This window comes from Ammodytes marinus, assembly GCF_949987685.1.
Source record: "Ammodytes marinus genome assembly, chromosome: 4".
In the NCBI taxonomy this organism is placed as follows: domain Eukaryota; kingdom Metazoa; phylum Chordata; class Actinopteri; order Uranoscopiformes; family Ammodytidae; genus Ammodytes; species Ammodytes marinus.
Window position 1 is genome coordinate 22983108 of NC_137233.1, and position 11374 is coordinate 22994481.

The window sequence follows — 11374 nt, forward strand, 5'->3', positions numbered from 1 at the left end:
GATCGTGCATGTAATTTTATATTTGTAGATTTAACCCTTGTTGTAGACTGTAGCCTATTATTCCTTATTTTTAATATGCTCGAAGTGTAGTTTCCTTAGGGTTTGGGCAACAAAGTTGTTGCATGTCCACTTGTCCAATAATGTTGGTCTCCTCAAATAATGTTGGTCTCCTCAAATATGACAGCACTCATGATGATACACTGAAAAAACACAGCCTTTTAATTCATTAAATATTGGAGAACAGTAGGTACTAATTATATAGTAAATGAAAATGGTATTATTAAAGTGGGACTTCAGTAGGGATGTTAAAACAGTAATTATTATTACGGAGGTTGACGCAAGACACAGAATCTGATGGGGAGTCTTTTTTATTATTAGCCATTTTTTTTATATAATAATTGTGGAATAGAAACAAATAGAAACATAAACCTGCAGTGTTACAGTGTTATATTGGCTTTGCAAAATGGCTGTTAGTTAAGGCATGATTAGTGAAGGCATAGGTGGCAATGTTGGATTGTTTAGGCAAAGCAGGAGCCCATGAAACCCAAGCAGGTAAAATGGCACACAATACTTTTCTAAATTAATATGCATACAGTGGTAAAGGGATAGACAACTGTCCAAAATAAAATTCTAATGGACACTGGGAAGATTAATGAACATAAGTATTCTAACATTTAACAATACATAACACAATCAAATGACAGCTGTAAACAGGGTTAATGCACATGTTCGTCTTGAGTTGCCTTTTGCAAAAGTCTATAGAGGTAAAATGAAAATAAATTACAGTTGTTGGTCATCAAGTAAAGAGAAGATATATCGGGAATGGTATTATTAAACCATATTTTGACAAAAGATTACATTCGATTGCAGGTCTTCAGAAAATTCCAGTTTTTAAATTGTAATTTTGTTCTTGAGTTTAAGAACTGTGCTCATAGCATTTAAAAAAACATAAGAGAGCATTGTTCATATCCTGAGAGGCATTATAGGTATTTTATAGTAGCCTAAAAAAAATCATTTATTTCTAACGTCAGCAGCAGAAAAACACCAACGTTTTGTGTCATCTATGATACTGACGCTGCTTCCATCTGTTGATGTTACACAAACATGTTAAGTTATTAAAAAATCTAGCCAGATAAAATACCGCTTTTAATCAGCCTCGATTGTGCGTTAAAGCATAGCCCTGACAATGATTGCCAACACTGGACTGGTTACTGCGCATTATCCACAGCTGCTATTAGCACCAGGCTATTAGTGGCGTTCATGGGAACACACTGAGGGGCTCAGTATGTCAGAGGACTGAGGATGAAGAGGCGATCTTCCTCCTTCCTGATCCACTTCAGCAGTTTGTTGACAGCAGAGACAGCCATGGCCTTGGTCCCAAGAGGACTGAAGCACAGGTACAGCTCAAAGCCACTCGTCACCTGCAGAAAAGAAGGAAAACATTTTTATTTATTTTTTAAATATATTTATTCTAAATACTAAATGAGAAGTGTGACAAGGCTGCTCAGTATTTCATTATTGCTTTGGGTCACTATTCACAATACAGTTTTGTTATGTAAAACTAACAGACAAGCTGACTTGCTAAGTTCTTACCTTCAAACACAAAATGCTTACATACAAAGTGCATAACTCAGTCTCCGAGATACTGTAAACACCAAAAGCATGTCATGTCACAATGGCAGCCTTACCCATGCCAGCAGGTTCTCAGTTTCACTACAGCGGTAAAAGGAGCGCAGAGGTCTGGTTGGATGATGCAAGCTGCTGTGGAGGTCCTGGTACAGTCCCATCAGCCTCTCCTGCTCCTCATCAGACTGGTACACGACAGGAAACTCTGGGCTGAAAAAAAAAAACAGAATTAAAGAAAAAATGATTTTGCTTGTTTATGTTTATTTCCTAATGAAAAACAAAAAATGATAACTCAGAATCATCTCTCCCACCTGGTATAGAGTCCTGAGCTCTTTGATTTGTACAGGAAGTGCCTGAGCTCCGGGATGCCCACCTGCTCTAGGGAATAGCTGGGACACTTGAGCGCCTCCTTCAGGGCTGGGTAGGCGCTGCGCTTGCTCAGCCTTTCCAGGAAGCGCCGCTTGCAGTCGGACATGTTAAAAAAGTCCTCTCTGTCTGTTGAGACCAGGATGAGGCAGAGCTCCGACTTGGGCTCCAGGTAGGAGATGTGAGCGTGGAAAAACCCCGCTGTGTTGAACTTTGGCAGACAGATGGGCGTCCAGCCTTCGCCCTCTCTGAAGGACGAGGAGGAGCCCACCAGGTTGAATACCAGGTGTAAGTCTATGTGGTGCAGGAACTGGTCCTTTTTCCTCACCAGAGTAATAAGACGGTCCCCAGCCAATAGGATGGAGAAGACCAGGTTTTTGGCTTTGGCGGCTTGGAGGCTGGAGGAGACCACGTCCCTGGCGGAGCTGGCCAGAGGCAGGCAGGTGACGGCGCTGAGCAGAAGGCCTGGGTCTCGGTCCAGCCGGGTCAGCAGGCTGTCGGTGAGGTACTCAGAGCCGGCCAGCAGGCGGCGCAGGTCGTAGCCCTGCTTGAGCTGGAAGATGTGGTTGAGCTGGGTGAGCGTGAGCAGGCTGACGATCTGGTAGTAGATGTACTGGAGCTCTCGCAGCAGCTCCTTGTCCGACTGACAGCTCCGAGACACGCCCACCAAGACTAGGGGGCTCCGGGCCAGGAACACCACTTTACAGCCATCTGATAAAAGAAAAATGTGGTTCGCAGAGTTAAAAGGTGGAGCAAGTTGGATTTTGGAAACGCTTGTTGTAATCTAGTGTTAATAGGATATATGAAAACCAGATTTTTTTTTACCAGGCCCTGTAAACTGGTATGTAAACAAAGGATATGCAAACAAAAGGGGGTCCACCGTAGCTAGCAACATGTTCTTTTACAGAGCCTAGGCTGTGTATTAACCCTGGATTTTTTTTTTTAGATCACTTCACTGATTTTGACTGAAACAAAATGATTTTCCTTCTCAACAATCGCCGCCTCCACCTTTAACGTATTTCATAAAAAGCAGCACTTATATTTAGAACCCAATTATTTTCAAAGAGAGACAGAGATAAAATGGATTCTGACCGGCATGGATGGAGCGAATGATGTTCTTGTCGGCCTCTATGAAGGAGACCAGGGCCATCATGACGCCCATGGTGCTGGACAGAGCCTCCTCCGTGCCGTAGCGGGTGTAGATGGGCTTCCCGGCCTCGCTCAGCACAAAGACGTGTTTCCTGTGGCTCCTCCAGGTCTCGCTGTTCACGTCCTCCTCCTTGGTCCCACTGTCAGATGAAATGTCGTTGTTGTGTTGTTGTTGTTCCTCTGGGCTTTTCTCTCCCACCACCAGCGCCTTGAGCTCCTCTGCACACTCTCCTGATGATGTGTCCAGTTCATCCTCTCCCTCAGCCTCAGCCGTCAGATCCTCGAAAGACTGCGAGTGGACGAACATAGCGCTCTGCTGACCGGCACCTGCAATAATGTTAAGGGATACATGCTTGTCAGTTTGATGCATGTAAGCCTGTAAAACAATATAGCCCTCTTGGGAGCTGTTTGTTGTTGTTGTTATACATCTGTTGGGCTAGCCCAGTTAAGGACACTGAATGGTGTTACCTTCCTAAGCCCAGAATAAGCCATCAATAACAGAAAATGTATCATGGTAATAAACATCTTATTAGTGACAATGAAACAAGTATTGGTCTATGGCTTTTCAGAGCAGCCACATTAAGAGTCCCAGTTGATATAATGTAGGAAAAGAGAAAGTAGCAGAGAAATAGGACAAGTCTGATAATGAGTCATCGCCACAACATTGCAAAAATGTTGTGTTTATGTCCAGTGTTTATCCGTCACAGATGGATTCATTCAAGCAGGATGTGACAGACCTGCGCTGCTGCCAACATGATTTCACCATGACACTTGACAAAAACACAGACTTTAGTCAGGAGAGTTCTGTATTATACAGTACTTTGGACATAATATAGTGGCGTGCCTCTTACGCTGTTGGCATGGTGCTGTGCCGAAGACACAAAATTGTGATCATATGTTAAAAACGTTTATTTGCACAAAGAGGATGTGCAAGCTCATGCTCTCTCTCAAACGCAGAATATCTAACAGAAATTTCACAATAAGTCTTTGTAGTTTTTGTGTTGCCTAGGAACAGCTGGTCACAAGGAAGTTTTCTGATGGTTTTTTCACCAATGAGGGAAGTTACAGAAAAGTATCACTGTGCTGAGCTGTTTTTGGTACATGGTGAGATTATGTTTCAGTATAAAATCAATATTATGCAGTGTCGCCTGCTGCAATTAAGTCGACCTTACAAAGTCCTGATGGCATGCAAAAAAAAGTATATCATCCCTTCCCCACTGCCATCACTACACTGAAAAGTCACACATATTGCAACATATCCCACTCCATTCAGTCCTCCTTTGGCACTGTTTTTAATTTTGCAGTGTGATCTGAGCCTGTCAAAGACGAAATGCTGTCACTAATGACAGACAATAAAGTTTTTCTTATCTTATCTTGTGTGTCCAAATGAGAAAATAACAAACAGTTTAATAACATCACTATGATACTTTGCAGAGGAGTTATTACTCATGATTTGGGACAGTGGATCTCTACTTATCAATATACTGATGCATGACCACCTTAACCAGAAGCTGTTTCTTTGTATGGAAGACACTGGTGTAATGCACTGTAAACGTAACCGTATACTGTAACGTACTTGTACACTGTAAGCAGTTTGACTGTTTTGTAATACAACCCCATGAGGGACGGGCCACAAGACGTCATGAGACCTATACTTACTTTTACTCATTAATTTACTTATCCAAGCCTAAAGATGTCCAGACAGTTTTACATATACTAATAAAAATTGTCTTTGAAACGAGTACATGAAGCTTGAGTTGCATGCTGACAGTGTGCAGCCCATGGACCTAGAAAGAAAGGTGCATCCTCACCTGGTTCAGTCCCCTCCACCAGGCCTGGTGTGGGGCTGTCCGTCCTCTGCGAGCGAAGGTTTTCTGCAGGAGCCAGAGTACCATTCTCCCAGGACGCAGTCGCCCTTTGGGCCTCTCCATCCATCACTGCTACTTGTGGCAGGGACACACACCTGGAAGCACACACACACACACAGACAGATGGGGCCAAAGATCAACAGCTTCTTGGCTGAGATTAAAGATCAATGCTGGTTATGGTGTACTACTATTGTGACGTAATCACCAGTGCGTAAGTCATTAAAATGTTATGGTCTGACTTGAGTAGCCCTTTTCAGACAAACTTCCATTACAATGCTGAATTTCCTTCTTGTTCAATGGAAGGTAGGATTGACAGTGGGGAAATTATCCCAATAGTTAGTGACGTTATAACATTTTCTTCTTCGTATTTACACCCTCCTTTCTTTATATTTGTAGGCTACTATCTCTGTTCTTGTTTCACAGCCTGAAAACTACAAAAGCTACTTTGACAGCTAACTTTAGCAGTAAATCAGGAGCATCTACAGTTAGGCTAGCTGTGTTTTCTTTCACAGCCTTCATTCGGACGAAGAGCTCTCACGACACTTTCAATTATTTCCATATTATTACCTTTCATTTCCGGAGCTGTCTGCATTTGAATGATGTGCTCAAAAACTCGCTGATCACATTAAGTGCAACCAGCTAACAGGCAGGAGTACTTCTCCTTGCTAGCCCTGCTAGGTTGCGGAAGTAGGAATTGTGGGATATGAAGTCCTCCCCCAGAGCATGATTCCGGAGTAGTAAACATGCTTTGATTGGGGGGAAAAATATGTTAATTTTTAAATACTTGTCTGATAGGCCCAGGTAGCATCTACTGCACCCCCAAATTCTATGTTATTTGTGCAGTAATGCAGTTTAGTTCCTTATGTCATCCTGATAGTGCTTTTATAGTACTTCAGACATCACACAGATAGGCTTGCTAGACATAAGAAAAAGTTATTAACTGAATTATTAATACGTGTCAAATAGTCGTTATGACTGGTACAATACGGGAACCTCTTGGCTATAGGAAAATAAATAAGTATCTTTCAAGATTGCACCAATAACTGAGGAAAGACCGAAAACCATGAACATTAATTCTCTTTCACATTTCTTTATAGGCCTGAAACTGCTCTCGGTGTAAAAAATAAAAATAAATATATATATATATAATTGTATTAGTTTTATTTAAAGCTGTTTTCACATTTTAAAAGCCCAATAGTAATTAAATAAACTGTAAAGTTTCAGGCACAAATATGGTGTAGAATTGATAAAAAATGTGTCCCCTGTTTACAAATATCACTTGAATGCATCATAGGGGCGGGACTTGTTTTGAACGTACAGCGGGGAAACGGAAACGGAGTTGCTGCGATAGGGACCCCTTGTGTTGTGTTAGTTGAAGAATAGTTCTGTCTAATAGAAGAGTACAACTAAAATATCATATTCCACCCAAGAAATTGGATGCTTAATTTAATTAGGAAGGACTGCGTCCTCACGTAACGTATTGTTTTTGTAAGTATGGCAACTGTTTATACGACAGCTAAGGTCAACCACAGCTAACTAGCGTTAGCATAACTCGGCTTAATGTCAACTGGCCCTGCACTAGTAACGTGTTTGTCTAACACTTACATCACACCCTTCCTACACGGCTATGCAAAAGTAGCGTAGACTCAAGCACTGTTTGTACGTTAGTAATACGGGTTTACTCACTCTTCATTGCAGGGTGATCCTTGTTGCGACAGTAAGATGCCTATCCGAGCATATTGCACAATTTGCTCGGATTTCTTCGATCATTCCAGAGATGTTGCAGCCATCCACTGCGGACACACTTTCCACTATGAATGGTAACGTGATGTAGAAAAGTCAGAACTCCAACAACGCTCACATCCCTGACACACCGCTAACTGTCTCACTTTCTTCATAGCCTGCTGCAGTGGTTTCAGACGGCCCCCACGAAAACCTGTCCACAATGTAGGAAACAGGTACAGCAATATGACATCTATCCAAAAAAACAAACTGCTACTAGCCCAGACTTTGAAGATGTCAATTTCAATACTGCTGTGCTCTATGTGTAGGTCAGCACCAGACACATTATCAGCAAGCTGTACTTTGACATTGGTGGAGAGGAGGAGGCCCCGGTGGACCCAGAAAGCTTGCAGGTACCAAACGTAGAAGATCAGAATAATATATGAGTGTTGTTTTTTGGGGAAGAGATGAGTCCTAAGATGTGAATCTATTTGTGTCAGAGATAGTATTATGGTCAGACTGTACAGGTTGTCCTTGTTGCCATGGCATCATCTAGATTTGCCACATGTTCAGTTCTCAGTGTGTGTCTGTCTCTCTGTTCCTTAGAACGAGCTGGATCGAATGAGGGTACTTGTAAGCACTAAAGGTGAGTAAATGTGACTATGTTGTGATTCTTCATTTGTTAAAAGCAGGTGCTGGTTTATCATGTCTGATGAATTTGTAGAGCGAGACTGGCGGGACAAGCACAAGATGGTGGACAATTTGAAGGAGACGGTGGACAAGCAGAGGAGAGACCTGGACAGCACGAAGAAAGAGCTTATGGAAAAGGAGATGCTCTGCTCTGCCCTCAGAGTAAGCTGCTGTCTCTCTCTCTCCTCTATTATTTAAAACCATCTTCTGCTGCTGACTCACAACTGGTATTGTGTCTCTGTAATGCCTTTTTTATTTATTTATATATTTGTATTTTTTGTTTCCCGCAGAAACAGATGACATACCTGGAGATGCAACATAATGAAACTCAGGCTGCCAAGGACGAGGCTCGGAGACTCAGGACCAAAATGAAAACCTTTGAGAGGTATTGTGGTAGCAACATCCCTGTTCACAGAGCCCAGGCTGTGCAGTGGATATTTATTTTTAACGCACCCACAGTACAGACAGGAAGAGGATCATGAGGAGAAATTCACTGATTTTGACAACAAATATTCTCCAGAATCGCTGACTCCATCTTTAACCACTGTTCTGCAAATGTGAAAAGTGTTTTCAATACTCTTCAATACCTCAATATTTACAGTGTGGTGGTGTTTGAGGTATGTGTATGAGCATACAAAGCCATAAATTAAATGTGGACTTTATTTTAAGGGGGGTAGGAACAATGAGTTAAAATAATTTGGATAAAGAGCAAGGCATGAAGGTGCATACATTATTTGTTTCCTTGAGCTGGAATAGTCGAATACATTCAGTAAAGATACCATGAATGTCAGTAATAATAGTATTTAGTCCAGTTTTAGGCACATTGTAACTTTGTTTTGAAAGGTGCTATACAAATAAAGTTCTGTATTATTATTATAAAATGTATGTTTTAGTACTTTGCCTTATTTCATTGTGAAATATAGCCATACTGGTGAGATGCATGCACTAATGCTGCTTCTGTTTTGGGCCCAGTCTGGACGTGTTGTTGCAGGGCCAGAGGGCAGAGGTTGAGTCCATGATCACAGACATGGGGATCAGCCAGGCGGCAGTGGAGCAGCTCTCCATCTACTGCATCTCTCTGAAGAAGTAAGGAGCCCAAGAGCTTTTAATCGATCACTTAGATCGTCTTCACACTGTAGTACATAATTTAGAGTGTCAATCCTTATGATTGCATTTCCCTGCTGAATTAATCTCCTCCATTCTTCATTTTAGAGAGTACGATAATCTAAAAGGAAGCCTGAAGTCTAACAATGACATGTCTGAGAGGCTAAAGAGGGAAGTGCTCACTGCAAACAACAAGGTAATTTTACCTTGTCACCACATTCAGGTGCAGAGGTATCTATTCTTGAACATGTGGTTTCTAAATTTATTTTTGTCATTTCAGTTGCACAAAGCTTCCATTGAGGTGATGCAGACCAAAGAGGAGATGAAGTCTTTGCAGAAAGATCTGGCCAATGCTGACAAAGAGATCTCTGTAAGGCAAACCCACCCAATGTGCGTTTACTTTCAATATCAGGAGGATTTCATGGTTATGATTCCGATTCCTGCATGTTTTTTGAATTTATTTTCTAGAGTCTGAAGAAGAAAGTAGAGTTCCTTCAGAGGACTCTGAGCACGCCGACAAGGACGAACGAAGCCCTCAGTCGGCTCGTCTTTGAAAGGTTTGTGTCAGACGCTTTGACTGGTCTTTTATGGAATCATAAAACTTATGTGGGATTTACTGATTAGTTCTCTCTCTCTCCATCTTATCAGCCCAGCTCCAATGGACCTGAAGCAGCCGCGCTTCCACCAGCCTGCAGGCAGCGAGGACATTGACCTCAACATGACCTATGACATCACTACGCCAGACGATGTTGCCAAGAAACCCACAAAGGTCCCGTCCAAGAAGATGCGACTTGACCCTCCAGCGTAAGTTTAACATGGTTTATTGATGGAATTATTTTTTTTTTTTATGTTCTTAAATGTTTTTAAATTTTGTTAAAGTGTGTCTATACCAAAGAACTTTGTAAAATACTTGTAAAAAAAAAATGCTTTATCTTCATCTACAGGTCGTCTGTCTCCAAACACGGCGAGAAAAGTTCATATCTAAGCAAGGTACATTTTTTAAATGTCACTCAACAAGGTCTACTCTCTAACGGTGTGTACATTTCCCTAAGTATATTTTCTTACCCCAGGCTCGGGATGAGGATGGGCCCATGGATCCTTTTTTGAGGAACTCCATTCTTTTCAGAAAGAAGGCGTTCGGCAGCATGTTGGACCCTCAGAGGAAACCTGGAGCTGTACGTACACCACAACCAACCATGTTTTAATGTTTGTCGTTCTTATTAAGTGCTTTTGATGAAAGAGACTGTTTCTCTTTTCAGATACGATCTGGTTATGACGGTATGGGAGGTCGAACTAAATTCTTCCAGCCTGTATCCTTTTTTCCTGTCATGTGGAACATGTGAGGTTTGTTAATCTGATTTGATTGTAGAGCTTTTTTCAACTGGTGACTATTCATCTTGACCCATATTGCATTTGGATAATCCTTATTTTGGACATTTTAATTTTGTTATTGAAGAAGTCCAAATTCCCAAACAAATATTGATATCTAAAAAAAATAATACAAAACATAAATTCGACCTACATACATTAATTCCTTGACCAAGCAATCCACTGCAGTCTCCTCTATCAGAGATTCGCCCGCTGATGAAAGCTAAAAGGAAAAATGTAACCAGGCCTCCACCCAAGATCTCGGCTTGCCTGACACTGGACAGCTTCCTGGAGTAAATGCTGACCCTCTCCTTGCCTGGATGTGTGGGGTCAAAGGTCAGGACGGCGAGTGGGACATAGCAGGTTTTTGCTGCTGGAGTACAGAGAACCAGCCTGGCAGTGGTTTCTGGCACTTGGCACTAAACAGGACTCTGTCGGACAACAGATGCTGAGCTTTTGGTGACATCAGCACAACCAGCTGTAAATTTTTGTTATTATGTGTGTGTGTGTTGACTTGAACACACAATGGACTCGTATTAGGAGACTATGCTGACGAGCCTTCTGTTCTTGCTGTTGTTATGTGGGTCTGTGTGCGTGTGTGTGTGTGTGTGACAAACTGCTGCATCTATTGTGCTCAGAAGAATAATTATTTTTCCCATCACTTATTTAAAAACCATCTCTTTAAACACCTTTATGTGGATGACACTGTAGGCATTGTTTTTACTTTCAATGGTCTTGCCTGATGTAAACCAACTCAAATAATAAACCATTTTTTTTTATTAAGTTTTGTGTGGGGTCTACAAACAATTCCCTCTTGGCTGTGCTTTTACTCACAAGCATTTAACTGAGGTGTGCCCTCCTGCAGAGGGCAGTATAAACAGTGGTTTCTCACACAGCCCTCCTGCACTGTGATGATGAGACGGGACTGCATGTGGTCACTGCTGAATCCTTAGTGAACAGGCTGTGCCAGTACAGAAGAGAAGAACGTTATTACAAACACCTTCAGTAAAACCTGAGTTGTACATTGTCATCAAGTAACAAAGAGTACACTGCAAATCATATACTACTGGCCAGTAAGGGACCTTTGTTGAAGTGACCTGATTAAATGAATGATAAGTTTGCAGAATTGGAAACTTGATATAGGATCTTTCATGGCACAAAATCAATGAAATATGGATTATATGACGCTTTCTGGCAAGCTTTTTCATGCACAAACTTAACAGGACCCTGTCTCCGATTTTTTTGCATGTTGCTTAACAGGCTGGCCTTCATGGAGATTGCTTGATATTTTTGACTTAACAATATAGGGAAATGCCAAACATTGTTTTGCACTGTGGAGAATTAAAAGTGCCAGGCAGAACATAGGTATCCTGTTCACAATCAGTAGTATCCTGTTTGCACCCATGAATTTATAGTTCACATGTGGAAAAGCAGCTTGTATCACAATACTATCATAAATAACTCTGACTTCAATAAAAGTT

General features: G+C 41.6%; 2 protein-coding genes across 2 annotated transcripts; one reads left to right on the plus strand and one right to left on the minus strand.

The window, feature by feature from the left end:
- Positions 1-359: 359 nt before the first annotated feature.
- On the minus strand, positions 360-5688 carry mon1a (MON1 secretory trafficking family member A). The gene is made up of 6 exons (XM_080025727.1): positions 5577-5688; positions 4953-5104; positions 3085-3468; positions 1938-2703; positions 1689-1836; positions 360-1421 (listed from the first exon to the last, which is right to left on the minus strand). Exons 2-6 carry the CDS (start codon positions 5074-5076, stop codon positions 1281-1283), a joined length of 1563 nt encoding a protein of 520 aa, XP_079881853.1. The 5' UTR covers positions 5077-5104; positions 5577-5688; the 3' UTR covers positions 360-1280.
- A 670-nt stretch (positions 5689-6358) lies between these two features.
- Positions 6359-10561, plus strand: traip (TRAF-interacting protein). Its single transcript, XM_080025985.1, has 16 exons — positions 6359-6497; positions 6708-6829; positions 6910-6967; positions 7061-7144; positions 7338-7377; positions 7456-7583; positions 7712-7806; positions 8394-8507; positions 8634-8721; positions 8806-8895; positions 8994-9082; positions 9174-9329; positions 9470-9515; positions 9596-9700; positions 9785-9835; positions 10083-10561. Exons 2-16 carry the CDS (start codon positions 6732-6734, stop codon positions 10188-10190), a joined length of 1350 nt encoding a protein of 449 aa, XP_079882111.1. The 5' UTR covers positions 6359-6497; positions 6708-6731; the 3' UTR covers positions 10191-10561.
- Positions 10562-11374: the final 813 nt, after the last annotated feature.